The following is a 22474-nucleotide window of genomic DNA, read 5'->3' on the forward strand; positions in this document are numbered from 1 at the left end:
CTTCATTGATATTCCGCTCATAGTCAAATGACTGGGGAAAATACTGACCTATTTCAAGCCTGGTCTATGTAATTTCGTTCCAAAAAACAAAATACGTCCGTGAAATTAGGAAAAAAGAGGAATATTAGAATGTGAAAATGACCTTTACGCAGAACCTTTTCCGTTTTCTAAACACGTTCCACGTATCAGAGTTTATAGAAATACTTTGACTGTGTAATAATCCCCACCATTGGATGGAAATTCCGAAAGTAGGAGGGGCTACTATAGATATTCTATTTTCATAAAACTATGTTAGAAAATTTGAATTAGTTTCTCTGCTGTTTTCGACCAGTAAAAATGCCTAGAAGAAAGAAAGAGGAAATTGATAACTGTTGGTACGTAATTTTCACTAGAAAAACTTCTAAAATTTCCAGAACCAAAGGCTCTGGAAATTATGCCACTTCCCCTCAAATATTGCAAAATATGGGACTTGTTGAGTAGAAATAATGGTAAAAATATGTTTTTGTACATGGGGTGATCTGTTGTACCAATTTAGAGGGGAGGAAGGCAGTGGCGTAATTTCCTCAAAATCCTGGAGGGGGGAAAGTTGGAGCCGATTTTCCCAAGTCAACTGAAAATGACAGTGAAAAATGAAAAATGAGTCATATAGTACCATAAAGACAAAGGTATACTGAAGACAGCTGACTTATTTCTGTAGCTGCTTGAATTTTTTGGGCCTATCTTAGTTACGACAAGATTTTTGAAGAAACTAAATTTCAGCTGAAAGTAGGCAAACTGGGCTCTGGGGCTTTTCTTAATCCATTGCATTCTCCATTGAAGATATAAAATAACTTGTGTTGTAAAAATTTCATTTTATCAATTTTATATATTATTTATCAAACAGTTCGTGGTAACAAACTGTAAAGTAAGGAGCGACCCGGCTCAATGGTAACCGAAACTCTAAAAAACTGAATGTTGATACCAATAGACACATCAAAAGTATCAGATTTTAATTTTTATTTTAAATATAAAATTTTCATCAAGTTTAATTTTATCTATCACAAGTTAATCGTCTGAGAAAATTTTGCCGATTTTTGAAAAAGGAGGAAAGACACCCTCAGCACAATAAAACCTAAAGTAGAATAACACCACCATATTCAGCATACCAGAAAACCCTCCTCTAGAGGTTTCAAGCTCTTATCTAAAAAAATGTGGAATTTTCCATTTTTTGCCAGAATAAAGATCAAGGATGCGTGTTTTTTATTTTTTTTTTTTTTTTTTTTTTTTTTTTCCAGGGGTGATCGTATCGACCCAGTGGTCCTAAAATATCGTGGGACTGATCTTTCGAACGGAAATTAAAAGCTCAAGTGCCCTTTTTAAGTGACTAAAAAAATGGAGGGCAAGTAGGCCCCATCCCACGCTCATTTTTTTCCCAAATTCATCTGATCCAAATTTTGAGATAGCCATTTTGTTCAGCATGGTCGAAAATATTATAAATATGTCTTTTAGGATTTTTTAATCCCTCGAAGCCCCAAGGAGGAGGGCTCAAAGCTATGAACTTTACCCAATGTTAACATATACGTAGTACTGGTTATTGGGACCTGGTAAACGAAACTCTAGAAAACGGTATTTTGATACAAATACATACATCAAAAGAACCAAATTTTAATTTTGATTTCAAATATATAAGTTTCATCAAGTTTAATCCTACCCATCAAAAGTTACGCGCCTGAGAAAATTTGGCTGATTTTCGAAAAAAGGGGGAAAGACCCTCTAAAAATTATAGAACCTTAATGAAAATCACACCATCATATTCCGCGTATCAGAGAACCCTACTGTAGAGGTTTCAAGCTCCTATCTACAAAAATGTGGAATTTTGCATTTTTTTTGCCAGAAGAAAGATCACGGGTGCGTGTTTATTTTTATTTTTTTTTTTCCCCAGGGGTTCGTATCGACCCAGTGGTCCTAGAATATCGTGGGAGGGCTCATTGGAATGAAAATTAAAAGTTCTAGTGCCCTTTTCAAGTGACCAAAAAAAAATGGAGGGCAACTAGGCCCCCTCCCACGCTCATTGTTTTCCCAAAGTCACCTGATCAAAATTTTGAGATAGCCATTTTGTTCAGCATGTTCGAAAATATTATAAGTATGTCTTTTTAGATGACTTAATCCCCCGAAGTTCCCGGGAGGAGGGCTGAAGCTATGAACTTTACCCAATGTTAACATATAGTATTGGTTATTGGGAAGTATACAGTACAGACGTTTTCAGGGGATATTTTTCCTGGTAGTGGGGGGAGGGGGTTGGGCAGGGATGTACGCAGGGGGGCCTCCGGGCCCGAGCCCCCCCCCCCCCCGAAATCTCACGATTTTTTTCATTTTCCCATAAATTTCTGATTTTTCTCACAAAATAATGGGTTTGAAGGATTTGCCCCCCCCCCCACGAAAAAAATTGCCCCCCCCCCCCGAAACAAATTCCTGCGTACGTGCCTGGGGTCGGGGGTTATGTGGGAGGATCTTTCCATAAAGGAAGTTTTCATGGGGGAAGGGACATTGCCATGAAGGGGATGCCGAACTTCCCAGCATTATTTAAAAAAAGATCAGAAATTAAATTTAAAAAAAACAAGTTTTTTAACTGCAACAGCAACAACATTAAAACTTTAAATGAACAGATTATATTACATATAGGATTGGGTTCACCCCCTAGTCAATACCTCACTCTTTAAGCCAGAGATTTTTTAGTACTTTCATAAGAGCTATTTATTCTAATTAACGGCCTTTGTAATTAAGCGGTCATTTTTAAAGAATTGGAACAAAATTTGAACTTTCGCTTAAAGAGCAAGGTATTGACAAGGGGGTGAACCCCGTAATATATGTATTAAAAATATATGAATATAGAAGTTCGTTACGTAAGTTAATTCGTAAGTTACTTATATTTATTACTAATAAAAACGTTCGTAAATAAAATGAAACAAGTTTCGAGAAAGCAATTTAACCAAATAGAAGTAAATTAATATGCAAATTTTGTTTTAATTGTTCATATACTGTGAGCCAAGCTCAAAATCTGCATTTATTCAAAAACATTCAAAAATTAAATAAAAAAAATAAGTTTTTTTTAAATGAAAGTAAGGAACAAAGTTAAAATTTAAAACGAACAGAAATTATTCCGTATATGGAAGGGACTGCCCCCTACTCAACGCCTCGCTCTTTACACTATAGTTTGACTCTTTCTCCCAACTCTATATTTTTTAAACAATAAAAAACTTTAGCGTAAAGAGCGAGGTGTTGAGGAGGGGACAGCCCCTTTCATATACAGAATAATTTCTGTTCGTTTTAAGTTTTAATGTCGCTCCTTACTTTCAGTTAAAAAAAACTTGTTTTTTTTATTTAATATATATATATAGTTTAGATGATTATGTATATTTATTTATTTCTACTTAATCTTTATATTGGCAGCTTGATATGTATTAACCATTTAACTTTTTATGTTACGTTTTATTTATTTCGTACTTAATTAATTTTCTTGCCCTAGATGTTAGAGTTTTATTTTTGCTTCCTTTTTTTGTTTCATGTACGAAGTCTCCCTCGGAAATCGGGATAGAATTTTAGAAGTACTTAAGTCATATCTAAATTTAATATAGAGGAAAATGAAAAGTTTGTGATACTTTGGATGTGAAGGAAGTTTTGTTTTGTGAGGAAGAATTAGCGACAGTACTAAAAGGATTAAAAAATAATAATGCTCCAGTTGCTGATTGTGTGGTAAATGAGTTTTTTAAATATGGCGGCTCTGAGGTTAGAAATAAGTTACTGAAGAGTATGAATATGATTTTTAAAAAAGGTCTCTGTAGTCTGGGTTAGTCTGGTCTCTGTAGGTAGCAAATTACTTAGTATTATGATACTTTTTAGACTGAGAGATGCCATAGACAAAGTTTTAAGAGAAGAACAGTGCGGTTTTAGAAAAGGTAGAGGATGTGTTGACCAAATTTTCACTCTTAGGTTTATAATTGAGAAATGCCTAAGTTTTCAAACACCTTTGGTCCTCAGTTTTATAGATTATGAGCAAGCGATCGATTCTGCTGATAGAAGAGCTTTAGCAAAGGTTTTATCCTTGTATGGTATACCAGACAAATATATTAAAGTGATTAGTGCTATGTACAAGTATAACACTGCTGCGGTTAAGGTAAGAAATTAGGTTAGCAGCTGGTTTTGTATTAAATCAGGAGTTAAGCAGGGTTGTGTTCTATCCTCCTTTATATGGATTATTTTGATGGACTTTGTCTTAAGGAGCACAGGAAAGGCAATGAAAGACCACGGAATCAAATGAGGAGGAAAAACTCTCCTGGACTTAAATTATGCTGATGATTTAAGCTTCCTAGATGAAAGTGTGAGCAAAATCAATGAACTTTTAGAGGTTTTGCGAGTTCAGGGTGCTAGAATAGGTTTGAATATTAATATTAAGAAGACTAAGTCACTAAGGCTAGGAATAAGCGAAGATGAAAAGGTGACGTTGAGTAATGAAAAGATTGATCAGGTGGGTAGATTCACCTGCCTTGGTAGTATTATTAGTAAAGATGGTGGGAGCAGTGAAGATATTAAAAGTAAAAAAGCCAAGGCACAGGGTATTTTGTCACGGTTAAAAAAAAGTTTGGAAGAATAGGAACATAAGTCTGCAAACGAAGATTGGAAAATTAGAAGCTACAGTGATGACAGTAGTCAAGTATGGTTCTGAAGCATGGGCGTTTCGAAAAGCAGATGAAGGTTTGCTGGATGTTTTCCAGAAAAATTGCTTAAGGATTGCTCTGGGCACACGGCTGACTGACCGTATTTCAAACAATAGTCTGTACGAAAAATGTGATTCAATACCGCTCTATAAGGCTATAATGAAAGAAAGGTTGAGGTGGCTAGGTCACGTTGTGCAGATGAAGGATGACAGATTGCCGAAGTTAGTTCTTTTCGGCTAACCGTCTAGGGCTAAATGGAAAGCAGGTCGTCCTTGTTCGGTATGGGAGGACGTCTTAAAGAAAGATTTAAAGGAAATTGGAACTTCGTGGGAGGGTGTAAAAAGGGAGGCTTTGATTAGATTGGGATGGAGGAGGAACGTACGTAGCTGTTCTGGCCTCACATGGCTTGGTGCTCCGGTGAGTTATTAGTGGTAGTAGTAGTAAATTTGATGCTTTATTATGGCTTCTCCTCTAAGTCTCACCATAGAATTTACACACAGCAGCGCCAATTCAAGAAACTCTAAGAGGAGGGGTTTAGTATTTTAAATTTAGGAATCTGGGATGTGTTTTCCAATCGTGGCAAACAGCAGTGTGGTACGTAAAAAAAAATTCACAACTTATCTGTAAACTTTATATTGAAAGTTAAATAATACAATCTATAAGTGTATTTCCTTATTCTTAATTTTTTATTGTAAATTGAAAAGGGGGGAGGGGAAAATATATTTCTCAATGTGTAGGAGGACAATTTGTCAAGAATTCAACTTTTTCAAAGAATATACCCCCAACTAGGTATTTTTGAAATATGGAGGGCAGAAAATCCAAGGGAGATATGCCGCCTTCTCCCCTTCCCCAGATGACGTTACTTTTTATCCACACAACTGAACCTGCCAAACATAATAGATTCTTGAGTCCCTGTAAGGCTTTATAACCCACCTCAAAAGGAGACAGATTTTATAATAGAAATGCTGAGGAACTATGCTTGTTTTTTCATTAATTTTGTTTTCACAACATTTTTGAAATGGCTTTTGTCCATCTTGCTTGCCCCGTAGGGCAGCAGAAACAGTGAATACTGAAGACTGATAAATAACCAAAAAGAAAATGTTGATCAGAAATCATAATATATTGCCATGATTTTTCTTTTCGCTGCTTGGTCCAATTTTGGCATTTCTTACTGTCCAATAGTGTGGATGCCAATTTTCCCTTCTTTTAAAACCGTTTTCCAAGGTTTAAAATATATTTAGAACACCCGTTCATGAAACTAATCGTTCAGTGGTTATCCCTTTACTTAACTCGAATCACCATCTTATACCGCTGACCAAAATAATTATCATCTTAGTAACACAGTCATTATCAAATTCCTTTTAGGACATCTGTAAGGTCAGATTCCAATCCTGTAATGGCGAGTCACATTATGTGGCATATGACGCCCGAACTATCTCCAAAATACCACTCTTTTAGCCCCTTAAATTTTTTTAACAACTTTTTGGCTTCATAGAGGCTACTGTTTAATAAATTAAATTAACACGTTTTTTAGGTAATTTTATTTAATTTATCTACTTACGTTTAATTCTTGCGTTCTCTTCTTTCTCTGTAAGCGACTTTTTTCTCTCAGTAAGTGACTCGTATATATTCCCTTTGCTTTACAGGCCAAGGAACCTTTAGGGGATTATCATAGTGTATTATTGTACATGCATCTCATTGTGAATAAATCTGAACTTGTCTTGTTTTTAAACAGGGGTTGATCTTGGGCGGGTGGTTTTAGCCGCATGTAGCCCCCCCCCCAGAAGGTCGAAAGTTGTATTAATTAGAGGGATAGAAGGGTGAAAATATCAATGGGAGAACCCAAGTTTCGTTGGTGCACCCCAATCATTGATTCTACGCCCCTATTTGTCTTTAAATCGTCTGTTGAAATCTACATGGGTTGTTACTAGTGTCGAAGCGTCTAGTGTCGAGGCATGTCATGTATGGTGGAACATGTGGTGCTCAAAGATGCTCCTAAGGTGGCAGAGCGTGGCTAGCCCCTCGAACACTGTAAAATTCTACCGATTGAAAAATAAAGTTTTAAAATACATATTAAACTATATTATGTTATTCACTCTTAGCTTTGTCCGAAATTTACAGCTAGCTATTAATTTAAAAAAAAATGGAAAAAAATCTGTCTTAAGGAAACTTAAAGAACAGTACTAAAAAATGCATAAACGAAGTAAGATCATATATTCATGATAACAGGACTAAAGTTACACAATGAGTTCAAAATAACTTGGAATTAATCAAACAGAAAAAACATTTTTTTTTCAATTGAAAGTAAGGAGCAACTTTAAAACTCGAAGCGAACAGAGATTGTTCCTTATATGAAGGGGGTGCCCCCTCCTAAATACCTTACTCTTCACACTAAAGTTTTCAGCACTTTAAAAAAATTGTCCTATCATAGGCAGCGCGATCGCGCTGCCTAAGTAAAGAACGATGTTGGCACAATATATTATTTTTTTCTCCGTACCCGGGCACTTCGTATCGAAGGAGTTGTCGTAGAAACTTCGGAAAGGGCTCGTTTATTGGAAATTAGAGTGGCTAGTGCCCTTTTTAATAGTCAAAAGTGATTGGAGGGCAACTAGCCCCCCCCTTCCAGGTCCATCATTCCCCCAAATACATCCAATCAAAATTTTGAGATAACCATTTTGTTCAGCGTAGTTGATTTCCAGATAGAAAATATTTTTTTTAGGAGGACACTCCCCCACAACCCTCGAGGCAGGGGTTTCAAGTTATGCCCTGGGGGCATATAAAAACGATGTTGGCACAATGTATCAGTTTTTATTTTTTTCCTTTAGACCAGGGCATTTCGTGTCGAAAAAGTTGTCGTAGAAACTTCGAAAAGGGCTGATTCAATTGGGAATTGGAGTGGCTTGTGCCCTTTTTAATAGTCGAAAGTTATTGGAAGGCAACTAACACCCCATCCACACCCCCCATTTCCCGAAACATATCCAATCAAAATTTAGAGTTAGCCATTTTGTTCAGCGTAGTTGATTTCCAAATAGAAATTATTTATTGAGGAGGACACTCCACCATAGCCTTCAGGGCACGGGTTGTAAGTTATGCCCTTGGGCATATAAGGTTTTTATAGAAGGCGTTGTCGTAGAAACTTCAAAAAAAGCTCATTCGATTGGAAATTAAAAGAGCTAGTGCCCTTTTAAATTGTCGAAAGTGATTGCAGGGTAAATAGCCCCCCCCCACGCCCATCATTCCCTTAAACACATCCGATCTAAATTTTAGGTCTTTAAGGATGACAACCCACCCTCCCCCCCACAACCGTCAGGGCAATGGTTGTAAGTTATGCCCTGGGGGCATGTAAGGTTTTTATAGAAAGCGTTGTTTTTAAAAGATCGAAAAGGGCTCAATCAATTGAAAATTGACAGGACTAGTGCCCTTTTAATAGTTGAAAATAATTGGAGGGCAACTAAACCCCCTCTCACGCCCACCATTTCCCCAAACACATTCAATTAAAATTTTGAGATAGCCATTTTGTTCAACGTTGTTGAAAGTTCTGGAAATTAGGTCTTTTAGGATGATAACCCCCTCAGAGCCCTCAGTGCAAATGTTGTAAGTTATGCCCTTGGGGCATATAAGGTTTATACACAAAGTTGTTGTAAAAATTTCAAAAAGGGCTCATTTGTTTGGAAATTGAAATTGCCATTTATAATACTTAAAAGTGAGCTGAGAGTAATTAACCTCCCTCTCACGCTCACCATTTCCCCAAACACATTTAATCAAAGTTTAGAGATAGCCATTTTGTTCAACGTAGTTGAAAGTTCTGGAAATTATGTATTTAAGGATGAGAAAACCCCAAGAGTCCCCAGGGCAAAGGTTGTAAGTTAAGATTAAATCAAAATACACTCTGTTAATGTTAATTCTCAATGAGACATCTCAACAGTATCCCAAGAACGACTGAGGGTATTATATTCAAACTTTCGGAGCTACTTCTGCTCTTAAAATTTAACCAAATCAAAATAGCGGGAGTGTATACAAGCTATCAAAGAAAGTAAAAAGATCTTTTTGCGAATGTTATCAAGTTTACTACTTCAGGTCAACTAGAGGAGGTATGAAACTAAATTAAACACTACTGTTTGTGTCAAAATTTTTAAAAGGGTGCATGTTGTTAAAAATTGCTGAAAAATTTTCTCCAGCATACAAATAGCAGGCCAAACTATAAAGTCTTTAAAAGAAAGGAAAAGATTTAAACTATTATTTTCTTTTCCCCATAAAAGACTATGTCAATATAAAACGAGCAGAAATTAATTAAAAAAAACTTTTTCCACAAAATAAGTTTTTCAAAGAAAAGTAAAGAACTCCATTAAACCAAAAATGAGCGAAAGTCGAATCAAATAATCTATCAATCTTAAAATTACCATATTCCAGCATCGACGAGTAATTGCAGCCCAAAATCAACAAAAATTACAATAAATAACCGAGTCAAGCTCAAAACGAGCAGAAATTAACATGAGTTGGGCTTAAAACCCCTATGCCTTCCCAAGGCCAGAACATAATTTGCACTTTACTGAAAAAATACAAATGAAATGTGCATTATCAGTTTAATATACATATACTGATATTTGATAATCAAAATGTTAATATTATTTGATTGATTAAAGTTATAGAAGCAAAACATTTTATATTTTTTTCAGTAAAGTGCAAAATATGTTCTGGCCTTAGGAAGGCATAGGGGTTTTGAGCCCTTCTGAAAAATTATTCTTTAGACGTTTAAAATAATGCTTTTTAGCATTGTTCGGTTCAGTTTTGATTGATGGATTCCGGTGCCAAATTTTGGAGACATTTTTTTGGACCAGGTTTTTTTGGACCAAATTTTGGACCAGGTGGAGACATTTTTTAGTGTGTGTTTGCCATCTTTTCTTTCTTCTCTATTACTATTTTTGCAATACCCTCGTTTTTGTTGGAATCTTTAAGATGCATCGTCATAAATAATATCCAACCAGTCTCATTTTTAAGCATTTGGACATGTCTTCATTATGTCTTTTTCAGGCCAAGTTGATCGTGTTTTTTCAACTTTATCAGGAAGACCAAGTTTACATTACTACTTTTTAAGACTCAAAAAGTCAGATCTGGCACATTTAAAGTGTTTTTCTTTTCTGTCAGAAAAGTCTGTTTTTGATGATGAAAAGCTTTGTTTTTGACCATTAATTTGCTGATTTATCTTCATCAAGAATGGAAGAAAGGTATTGATAAAATGTGTTTCCACCATAATGGTAGATCCCCACCATAATCATGCAGATCCCGTTATGTGAATAAATTATTTCTAGTAGAAACATAATTTTTTTTCTATTTAGGGTTACTTATTATCATGGGTCATCCTGTTAAATTTAGCTAAGTTTATCCAATGACAAATAAACTCTTCTATGTCAATATTGCATTGTATTTCAGTCTTTCACTTGGGAGCCAGGCAGGCTAAACAAGCAAGGCTATGTCATAGTAAAACTAGGTAAATACAACAAAACCTGCCTTTATCCATTTGGTGTTGTAGAAACATCTATTAAAAAAAAACTAAGGAACAAAAAAGAGTGAAATTTTTGGTAGCTTTTTGCAAATAGTAGCTGTTGTATTGTATCTTTTCTGAAATTCATTTTCTAAGCGATAGTAATGTAACCTTTTTCATATGGCAAATATACAGGCAAATAGCAGGCAGGGCATATAGTATCAATGAGTATCACCTGGTTTTCAATCACCTAAAACTAATCATCTTGAAATTGAAAATTTTCTTTATTGTCAAGAAAGTCATGATCCTCTGGATAGAACAAATATTTAAAACGACCAGTAAAAGGTGACAGATTACCTGGTATCCCAATTTCTGTACAATATATGGTGTCATTTATGGGTAGTTATTGATTGCGGTTCATTGATCAAAAGTCAGAAAAAGAGGCAGGGAGAATTTGGAAAAGGAACAAGGCAGCTGCCTAGAAAGCTCTAGAAAGCTGCCTAGAAAGCTCTATCGAGCATAGGCAAGCATTCAAACATAACAAACGTGCTTTAGAATCGACTCTGGAAAACATCCTTGGCTCTCTTTTTAGCGCATGCAGACTATCAACTTTCTGGAAAAGTTGAGCGGAAAACTGCTTCTACCCTATTTTACCTTTTTAGGTTGGAAGAGAATTTTCTAGGGCCGAAACCCTAGAAATTCTTTCAAAATTCCGGATGACTTGTAAAAATCCCTAAAAAATCCCCAAATCCCTAAATTAAAAAGTTCACCCCTAAAAGACCTAAAAAATCCCCATTTAGGGGGGAGGAATGCCTAGGATGAAAACATAGCCAAGTATTCTCCCATGCGGAATCTTGTCTTCAACAAGTGACGCAATAACTGCCTACCAGAGCAAATTCTGTATGTGAGAGCTGTTTCTATTTTGATTTGTGGTCAAAACAAATTTGTTGTTCGATTTGTTCTGATGGTACCCATTTTAGTTGCAATCTAAACAAACACACAACAAATGTATTTTTACTTGGGCACAAACACTAAGTTTTGTCTGAAGAAAGAAAAATAGCTGCCAGAATTTGTCCACTCTTGTCGAGACTCAAACGACCAGTATATTTCCCGATGTGGACGTTTCTTCTTCATCAGGTGACACAAAATCCAGCTATTGAAACGAAGTCATGCGTGTTTTTATTGAGAGTTTTTTATTTTGCTGCATTGAGGCTAACACAATTCTTTCAACTCCAGGTTTTATAGGCATAGGTTATTAACTTTAGCGTTAAAACTGTATAAACCATTTTTCGATTAACAATACTAAATACAATACTGTAATGCGGTACAATATTGTAACAAAATATTCCAAACTGAAAATCGCTTTCGCATTTGGGTTACCCTTTTGAAACGTTGTGTCCATTCTTATGCTTAGTGTAAATGAGCCTGCTTTTTCGTTTTTATCTTTTGATTAATGAAAAAAGCTTTTTCCACAAAATAAGCTTTTCAAAAAAAAGTAAAGAACTTCATTAAACCAAAAATGAGCAAAATTAAAATCAAATAATCTACCAGACTTAAAACTACAACAAATCAGCATTAATATATAAGTGTAACCCAAAATAAACAAAACTTGCAATAAATAACCTAGTCAAACTCAAAACGAGCAGAAATTAACATGAGTAAGGCTCAAAACCCCCATGCCTTCCCAAGACCATAACATTATTTGCGCTTCCCTTTAAATTTCCAATTGAACGAGCCTTTTTTTGAAGTTTCTACGACAACGCTTTCTATAAAAACCTTATATGCCCTCAAGGCATAACTTACTACCCTTGCCCTGAGGGCTGTTAGGGAGTGTTGTCCTCCTCAAAAATGTAATTTCTATTTGGGAACCAACTACGCTGAACAAAATGGCTATCTTAAAATTTTGATTGGATGTGTTAGGGGAAATGGTGGGCGTGGGAGGGGTGTTAGTTGCCTTCCAATCACTTTCGACTATTAAAAATGGCACAATCCACTCCAATTTCCAATCGAATAAGCCATTTTTGAAGTTTCTACGATAATTCCTTCGATACGAAGTGCCCTGGTCAAAGACAAAAAATAAATAATACATTGTGCCAACATCGTTCTTTCCTTATGCAGCGCTATTGCACTGACTATGATAAAGGTTTGTTTTCTGTTTCGGTAGCTGCTGTTGCTTTATGTTTATGTTTGTATATTGTTTTTCCCTATCTCTTCTAATACTCTATAGTGTGTTTTAATTTTTTCAAAAAAAAATTCCAGGGATGAAGCTCGTCCACCTCAAAGAAATGCTGCCAATGCGCGAGAACGATCCCGAATGCGTGTTTTAAGCAAAGCCTTTTGTCGGTTAAAAACAACTCTGCCATGGGTACCTTCAGATACAAAACTTTCAAAACTGGATACTCTTCGACTTGCAACAACTTATATTGCCCATTTGCGTCAAACATTGTTGGAAGATGAAGAGGGCTCGTGTTCGTCTCAAACTGTCAGTTCTTGCAACTCTACGCCTCTGGTAAGTTTGTCAGCACCTTAATACTTTAGTCACAGGGTTTACCATTAAGACTAGTTAAGAAGACAAGTGACTTTTTTTTAAAGAATTTGGTTGCAAGAACAGCAATGCATTCCAGTGCCCAGGCACTTATGTTGAAACTGCAACTTTCCTGTTGTAATACTTGCAGCAAATTAAGGTTCTATGATATATCCAGTTAATCTGTTTTTCATATAGTATTATATATAATTAATCTTTTAAGTTGCGCCTTGTTCTTGAGCTGCATTAGTATGTGTTTCTGCTGCCACAGTGGCGTCTTCCTACATTTAAGATTTGTTATATTTTTACTAGCCTACTTGCGTTGAGTGGAGTTATTAATTTTGTCGTTGCTACCTTTTGATTCTTTTTCTTCATATGGATATTGTTTGAAAATTGAAGTAAAGTTTCTAACAATAAAAATTAAAAAAAATTTATAAATAAATTTTAAACTTTAGGAGACTGTTGTAAAAATACAAAAAAAAACATTTTGTTCAGTGATCAAATACGGAATAATTGGACCTAAACTTGCACCTGCTTAACTGGCAACTGCTTCTAAAATTCAACTTACCTCACAAATTACATCAATTTAAGAAGCAAAGCTGGATTTTCTTACACGGGAGATACCAAAGTGATTCCAACTTAATTCAAGTGCCTCCTGCTTCATTAGATAAATCCCTTGTCTCCATTTAAATTATAAAAGGAATCAATTTCAAAAGTTAAGAACTATTAAATTTAACCTATCTATTGTATAAATTACTTTAACTCAAACTTTGTATAAGTTATGAATTGAAATGAGTGCTGATAGTTTGCCACTGGGTCAAAGAAGAAAGTTTTCGGGAGGGAAAGGTCAAAGTCTGGTCCTTATTTTTGTCCTATATATGGAGGTTTAAATGAAAGTGTATATCACTTTATGTGTGAATGTGAGGAGCTGAGTGACGGGAGATTTGAATTGCTTGGTAGGAGGGGGATTATGATTTTGAGTGGTTTGCGAGAGTGTGTGCGGATGAGTGTTTTACGGGTGTCAGAAGCTTAGCACGATTCCTTTGTCTTGCGATGAATCATGGAAGTAGATTTCAGTAGAGTTATGTTAGTATTTGTGTAATTTCTTTGTAATTGATGTTTGTTTTATATGTTTTGTCATGATCTATGGGCTTTTAGCGCAAATAAATTCTATTCTATTCTATCCCAGCAACAATATAAGTATTTTTCTTACTGTTGAATCATTGTTTAAAATTAATTTTTAATTAAAATTTATTGCAAGGTCAGATCTCTGATCGACTGATGTTGCGTCAGTAGAATGTTTACCACCCAGTATATAAGCGCTACGGTAGAAACGGCAAAAAAGGCTCTGTAAAAAAACGTCAAGTTTATTATAAAAAATGCCTAAGAAATCCTGCACTCTGGTATACCATTTGAAAACATTAGTGCTAGGAGGGACTTCGCTACCTTTCTATACTCAAGGCTAAGGTCTGCTACCTTCACTAGCATTGGTGTTGTTAGTCAAACGAAAGAAGGTGGGGGAACGAAGAAGTTTGTCCCTGGCTCCATTTTTGGTTATCATCAGCCCTGGTAAAGAGAGGTTGAGCCAAGAAAAGCTTTTCTGAGGTTGTTAGCAGCTAAAAATGGGTAGGCTACTGAAGGCTTAAAAGTATATTTGGAGACTAGATTATTGAGCTTGAAATGATTTCAATCAACTTTTGGGATCTGCAAAAAGTTAATTTTTAATTGCAAAATCAACACACAGAAAATTTGGCCGCCTAATCCAAATATTCCTTTATCTATATAGACATTTATTAGTATACTAAAATCACAGTAATGTAATAAAAATATAATTATAATAAAAAATAATAATAAATAATAATGAAAAATAAAATTAATATAATAAAAAATCACAGAAATTGAAAAACTAGAATGTTCCTGTGAAATATTCGAATTTAATTTCTTCAATATTTTAATTTAGGCTTTCAATCTTGGATTTGAAACATTTACATGATTGCAAGGGCACCGGCAGGAAGTTTTCAGGGGGCAGACACTAAAATAGCAGTGGTGGTTGGCAGACAGTTTAGGTAGTTTAAGGCACCAAACTACGACTTTACCTTGAAGAGGATGAATTTGTAATCAATTTAAAATTCCGAAAATCTAATAGATTTAAAAGTATCAATAACTTTTTTTGGCTTCCCAGTTGTAAAAGAAGTAATGTCACACGGTGGCAGTACTGGATTCAACCAAGTTGATTCACTTTATTTGTAATGAAAATAGGCCACGCTTGGTGATCTGTAATTGCGTATCAACTATAATGAGGGGGGGGGTAGAGTCATTGTTTAGGTGGGGGTAGGGTAGATTCCAACAAAAGTACATTTTAATGGACAAACTGCTTACTCTTCATGAGGGTTCGGATAAATGTTGAAAGAGGCAGGGGGAGTAGGGATTAATTAAAATGTTTATCTATACAGCAAAAGCTTTACATTCCAATATCTACCACCACAGAGGTGGAAAAGACAAAGCAGGTCATGGTCAGTCCCGCCACAAAATTTCTTTGGGGTAGTAAATACTGCTAGGAACATAGTTTTCACCAATTCTAAATGGTAATAATTTTCTTTTTCTATTTATACGAAGTACTTCAATGTATCTAAACAAATATATGTAATGTACTTATCGATAAGAAAATACTATTGTAGAGGTTGTGATGCCTTCAGTTATGTAAAAGATCAGAAGTCTCATAGCATTTCCACCCATACAAAGAGTAATACTCCTTTTCATCCAACTGTAACTATTTACTATTAATATTAACAAGGACTTTTTATAAAAACTGGTATTCGTCAACAATTTTTTTAGAATATTCGAATTTTATCCAAAATTGAAATTCCTAATTTAAACGTAAAATTATTGATTTACACATTTTAAAAGCAATTAACCGAGGATTTAAGGGACCGGTACCTCAAATTATATCTTGATTAGGTCTGGGTATGATTTGAAAAACAGTCAGAAACTAAATAAAAAAATAGTTTTTCAACTGAAAGCAAGGAACAGATTTGAAACCTATTTGAAAAGATTATTTCATAGAGTCTTCTCCTTAGCTCCTTACTCTTTACTGTGAAGTTAGGCTTTTTCCAAATTTTTTAAGAAAATTTGCAATAGTAAAAAAAAAAAATTAAGTACTAAAAAACTTTTGTTTGATGAGCAAGGTATTGAGAAGGGGGCAGACCCTTATATACTGAGTAATTTATACTTGTTTTAAGTTTTAAACTTGCTCCTCACTTTGGTTGAAAAACCTTTTCAATTTGTTTAATTATATTTCATGAAACTGTAAAGTTTTATGAATACAATACTTTTGGTAACGCAGAAAAAACAATCAATATTTCAATGATCTCTTTTCGGATTTTGATGGGTAATCCAATAGTTCATAGTAACGAACTGCAAGTAAGGAGTGACCCGGCTTAATAGTAACAAAAACTCCAAAAAATGAATTTTGATACCAATTGGTATACAAAAAAATTGGCTTATTTGCTGATTCCAAATATATAAGTTTCATTAAGTTTAGTCTTTCTTACCCATCAAAAGCTAGGAGCCGGAGAAAGTTTGTCTGATTTTTGAAAAGAGGGGCAAAGACCCCCTCGAAGTCATAGAATTTTAATGAAAATCACACCATCAGATTCAGCGTATCAAAATACCGAACTCTAGGGGTTTCAAGCTCATATCTGCACAAATGTGAAATTTTGCAATTTTGCCAGAAGAGAAATCACGGATGCGTGTTTATTTGTTGTTTTTTCCCATGGGGTGATCGCATCGACCCAGTGGGACTAGAACGATGGGAGAGGGTTCATTCTAACGGAAATGAAAAGTTTTAGTGCCCTTTTTAAGTGACCCAAAAATTGTAGGGCAACTTTGCCCCCTCCCACGCCACTTTATTTCCAAAATCGTCCAATGAAAATTTTGAGATAGCTTTTTTGTTCAGCATAGTTGAAAGGCCTAATAACTATGTCTTTTGAGATAAAAAGACCCCCTACAGTCCCTGGGGAAGTTTTTAAGTTATAAAATTTGCCCATTCTTTTATTTGTTTTTGGGAAGTATGCATACATTTTTTGGGAGGGGAGGGGACGACGAATTTTCTACTGGGAGAATTTTCCAATGAGAAGGAAGTTTTCAGGGGAAATTTTACAATGGGTGAATTGGCCATAATTCCTATGCGAAATTTCTTTATATGTCTTTCTTTCTCTTTACCGATTCAATTTTACGCGTGGAGATGTTAAGGGTTATTGTCCGGGGTAAATTTTCGCATGGATTGAATTGTTCAGAATATTTCCATGGGGAGGCGTATTTTTCCGTGGAGGTGGAGCCAGGTAACCTGACGTTATTTAAAAAATTATCTGAAATTTTAAAAAACATTTGTTTTAACTAAAAATAAGGAGCAACATTAAAAGTTTAAACAAACAGAAATTACTACGTATATGAGGGGGTTGACCCCTCCTCAACACCTCGGTCTTTACACTAAAGTTTAAATTTGGCCCCAATTCCTAAAAATCGACTCCTGAAACACAATGGTGGTTCAATTAGAACAATAAGTAACTTTTTTTTAAAAGTGCCGAAAAACTGTAGCGTGACGAATGAGGTGTTGAGGAGGGGAACAACTCCCTCATATACGTAATAATTTCTGTTCGTTTTAATTTTCAATGTTGCTCCTTACTTTCACCTGAAAAAACTTGTTTTTTTTTATCTATTTAATAAATTTTAGAGACTAAGATTTTTCTTGAGGCAATAGAAAAAGTATGTCAATCAAATTAAAAGTATATAAAAATGAAAAAAGTAAGTAATTACAAAAAGATATACAAAACAATAGCCTACTTACAAAAACTAAGATATAAACTTCCAGCATTTAGTTTTGTTGAGCAATGCCGATGCCGTGGGCGGATATTTTTTAACCATGTCGTCAGTTTTGAACTTGGTTATCAAACACCAAAATGTTTAATGCCTTTAGACACAGTGTTTATAAAAAGTAACGCATTAACAAATTAGTTTGTTCAAAGTAAAACGCTAAAACTACGATTAAGAAAATCAAATAAAAATTTGTTGTTCAATATTTTTAATTTAATTTTGAATACCAAAAGTCAGTATGTTTGAAGCCTTTATACGTCATAACTGTAAAAAATTAAATCTTTTTCAAAGTTACAACTAGATAAATACAATCCCTCCAGGAAAAAATTACCTGATAATAAAACACAAAAAAAATGTATCCGTTCAGGGAAAAAAAATACAAAAATTCCTAGCAATCCGATCAGAGGAAACATTTCTGATTATAGTGGCTTCAGTTATCAGCTCATGCGTGCTCTTGCAATGCAAGCAAAAGTTGACGGCATAATCTTACCGAAATGGCCCCTTATTAAGCTGTTTTCCTTGTGTTTTTCAGAGGCAACGCTGTAGCGTTGCCTATAGTAGAGGCCATACAGCTCCAATGTTTTATTATTTATTATTATTATTTTTTTTTCCAGAGGCACTTCATATGGAAGGGGTCGTCGTAGAAACTTCAAAGAGGGCTCATTCGATTGGAAATCCAAAGGGCTAGTCCCCTTTTCAATATTCAAAAGAGAGTGAAGGGTAACTAACCCCCCTCTCACACCCACCCTCTCCCCAAACAAATCCAATCAAAATTTTGAGATAGCCATTATGTTCAATGTAGTTAAAAGTTCTGGAAATTAGGTCTTTGAGAATGACAAACCCCCTCACGAGCCCTCAGGGCAAGGGTTTTACGTTATGTCCTGGGGGCATATCAGGTTATTATATAAAGCTTTGTTGTAGAAACTTCAAACGGGCTCATTCGATTGGAAATTGAAAGGACTAGTGCCCTGTTTAGTAGTCGGAAGTAATTGGAGAGTAATTAGCCCCCTCCCTTACGCCCATCATTTCCCCAAACACATTCAATCAAAGTTTAGAGATAACCATTTTGTTCAACGTAGTTGAAAGTTCTGGAAATTATTTATTTAAGGTTGACAAACCCCCCAGAGTCCCCAGGGCAAAGGTTGTAAGGTATGCCCTGGGGGTATATAAGGTTTTTATGATAGAGTTGTCGTAAAAATTTCAAAAGGAGCTCATTCAATTGGAAATTTAGAGGGCTAGTGCCCTTTTTAATAGTTGGAAGTGATTGGACGGTAACTAACCCCTCTCTCACTCCCACCATTCCCCCAAACACATCCAATCAAAATTTTCATATAGCCATTTTTTTCAACGTTTTAGAAATTTATCTAAACCAGCTATGTTGGTATGAAAACCCCCCCCCTGAGCCCGCAGGGCAAGGGGTGTAATTTAGAGCCTGGGGGCCTATAATGTTTTTATTTAAAGTTTTGCCGTAGAAACTTCGACAGGGCTCATTTGATTAGGAAGTGACTGAGAGAGTACCGTTTTTATGTGTTGAAAGTGATTGGAGACTGACTAACATCCCTTTCACGCCCACCATTTTCCCAGACATGTCCAATCAAAATATTGAGATAGCTATTTTGTTTAACGTAGTTGAAATTTCTGGAGATTAGGCCTTAGAGGATGACAACCACCCTCACAGCCCTTAGGGCAAGAGTCGCAATTTATGCCCTTGGGGCATATAAGGTGTTTATAGGAAGTGTTATCGTAGAAACTCAAAAAGGGCTCATTCGATTGAAAATTCAAAGGCTTAGTGCCCTTTTTAATAGTCAAAACTCATTGGAAGACTTGACATTTTTATAGTAAAGATCGGTGTATGTATATTGTATTATTTTTTTACTGTTGTTGTTGTTTATACCACAGCACTTTGTTTTGAAGGACTTGTCGTAGGATCTACGAAAAGGGCTCATCCAATTGAAAATAGGAAGGGCCGATGCAATTTTTAATAGTCAAAAGCAATTGGAGCAAAACTAAACCCCCAACCCCCCCTCCTCTGGCAATTTACTTTATGTTTATAAACTAAATGTTGCCATAAGATTAAATCAAAATGCACTCTGTTAATGCTAATTCCCAATAAGGCATCTCAGCAGTATCCCAAGAACGACTGAGGCTTTATGTCAAACTTTTGGGGCTGTTTCTGCTCTTAAGATTTAACCAAATCAAAATAGCGTAAGTGTATCCAGGCTATCAAAGAAAGTAAACAGAATTTTTTGCGAATGGTATCAAGTTTTCCATTTCAGGTCAACTAGACGAAGTATGAAACTAAATTAAACGCTTCTATTTGTGTCCAGATTTTTAAGAGGGTGTATGTTCTTAAAAATTGCTGAAAATTTTTCTCCAGAATACAAATAGCAGGCCTAACTATGAATCTTCATAAAAACGAAAAGATTTAAAGTATTATTTTCTTTTTCTCTGACAAGACTATGTCAATATAAAACGAACAGAAATTAATTCAAAAAACTTAATTAAAAAATTAATTAAAGAACAGAAATTGTCTGAAAAAATACAAATGAATGTGCATTCTCAGTTTCTGTCATGTGCATATTTAGTAATCAAAATCTTAATATTATTGGATTTATTAAAGTTATAAAAGTAAAATCATTTATATTTTTTTCAGTAGAGTACAGATTATGATCTAGGCTTGGGCTTTTTACCACTGCGCATGTTAATTTCTGCTTATTTTCAGGTTGAGTCGGGTATTTATTGTAATTTCTGGTAGTTTTTGGGTTTCATTTATTTATTGATGATGATTTGTAATAGTTTCCCGATTGTTATATATTTTGATTTTCATTTTTTCTATTTTTTTGTTAAGGTTTTTACTATATTTTATTTTAAAAAATTTTTTGGTGTAAACAGTTTTTTTTTAATTAATTATTGTTAAATTACGACTCGACCCAATAGTAAACAACACTCTAAAAGGAATTTTTATAACAATTGATACTTCAAAAGAATTGGTTTTTATGCTGAAAATTCATTAAGTTTAATATACATATCAAAATGTTTTTAGGTGAACTGACTGTTAACAGTTGTTGTAATGTGTCCTGTGCCCCGGTGCTTTTAAATAGTGGTCTTGTGGTCCCAAACTTGGCCGCAAGATCCCTTCAGAAGGTGACAAGGTCGAGTCAAGGTTAATACTCTGCAGAGTTTTAAACATGAAGAATTAGGTCCTTCATTGATTATATTTATTGGCATAAAGAACACAAACTAAAATATGAGTCGTCTAATGGTCTATAATACTTTCTACTTGGGGGGGGAGGGGATTTTCTTGGCAAAATTGTCCACCGAAGGGGGGGAGGGAGAGATGTACGAAATTAGTTAAAAAGTGATAAACAGAAAAGCCTTTATTTTTCACATAAAGTAACAACAATGAGAAAAACCAAGTTTTTTTTTTCAACTGAGAGTAATGAGCAACGTTAAAGTATAAAATGAACTGAAAGTATTGCATCTATTACAGGGGCTGTCTCCTCTTCAATTTATCGCTCTTTACGCTAAAGTTCGACTTTTGTGTCCCAATTCCTCAAGAACGACTCCTGAAACACACAAGGGCAGTTTAATTGGAATCAAAGCTTTATGAAGGACAAAAAAAACTTAAATTTAAGAGATGAGAGGTTGCGGAGAAGGCAGCCCCCCTCATATATGGAATAATTTCATTTCGTTTTAAGGTTTAATAATGCGCCTTACTTATAGTTGAAACTGTCTTTTTTCAAATATTAATAAAGAAGAATACGTTTATATCAAGTTTTCAAATAAGTCAACTAAGAGTGACGGGAGACATAGCCCATTCACCTTCCTCATTGCTGAATGAGGTGTAGGGGTGGTCATCAACATTAATTCAATAAAAAATAGCAAATTACATATTGCATGCCAATCTTGTGGTATATAGCCTACCATTTTAGGTTATATGCATATTATATGGATACCTAAACTTCAGAGATGTGGAAGCCGCCAGTCAGACTTGTAAAAGCTGGTACACAGCATTCATCTACACCCATAAGATTCAAAACAATATTGAATTTGTAATGCACCGAAAACATAGTGAGGCTCTCATGGCTTTGTCAAGGCATCCTAGTCGCTGTAAAAGGATTACAATTGAGGTAATGAATTACATTTCAAATTTTTACTTATAGGTTTCTGGCATATAATGTATGACTATGATGGGGCAATCCTATTAAAGGATCTATCGAAGCTATTTAATCCATCGAAGCTTAGGGACAGAAACTTGATACAGTGTGCTATTATTGGCTATATAAAATAGAATTATATGGTTTTGTGTACGTTCAAGTTCAAGTTATTTTAATTTCTCATTAAATCACTACAAGACAAAATAACACTTGTACAATATGAATTAATGGAAAAGAAAATATTTAGAGGGCGCCTACACAGTGAGCTATACTAGAAAACCGGCTCCCTTTAAAAAAAAAATAATAATAAATGGTGAAAAGAAATAATAATACATTAGATATACTCCGAAGAAAAATGAGACACCACACTGAACTCATAGCCCAGACCTCAAATCAATATATTACCACATAATTAAATTTTTATCAACAAAATCACCGGCCTTCATGACTTCAAATAAATAAATAATTATTTATAATTACTTATTAGATATAGTTTGAATTTAGTTTTTGAAACTGGAATAGAAAAACGCGAATCTGTATTACTTTCATAAATATTCCAGAACTTTATTATTGAATTTTTTGGAGAAAATCTGGATCTTTCATATCGAATTCTAGGGCAATGACATTTGGCTGAACTTCTTATTAAACAATAATTATTCTGGATAAAAGAACCTAAAGAGAAGTTACTAGAATTTAAAGCCAATGGCCATGCCAATTGCCAATGGAAATAATTCTTTTATTTGTT

At 34.8% G+C, this 22474-nt stretch overlaps 1 protein-coding gene across 2 annotated transcripts in view; it reads left to right on the forward strand.

The window, feature by feature from the left end:
- The first annotated feature begins 328 nt into the window (after positions 1-328).
- Positions 329-22474, forward strand: part of LOC148944151 (musculin-like) — a 111946-nt gene continuing 89800 nt past the window's right edge. Inside the window, exons 1-2 of one of the 2 annotated variants that reach the window (XM_089100330.1) lie at positions 329-374; positions 12436-12685. In XM_089100330.1, the coding sequence (XP_088956456.1) occupies positions 337-374; positions 12436-12685 (288 nt within the window). In that variant the 5' untranslated portion in view covers positions 329-336. Of the gene's footprint in view, positions 375-9804; positions 9920-12435; positions 12686-22474 lie in introns of those variants that run through there. The other variant, XM_089100331.1, reaches the window with a different exon arrangement.

Source organism: Artemia sp. Qi Xiang Cuo, chromosome 14 (genome assembly GCF_049724085.1).
Source record: "Artemia sp. Qi Xiang Cuo chromosome 14, ASM4972408v1, whole genome shotgun sequence".
Classification (NCBI taxonomy): domain Eukaryota; kingdom Metazoa; phylum Arthropoda; class Branchiopoda; order Anostraca; family Artemiidae; genus Artemia; species Artemia sp. Qi Xiang Cuo.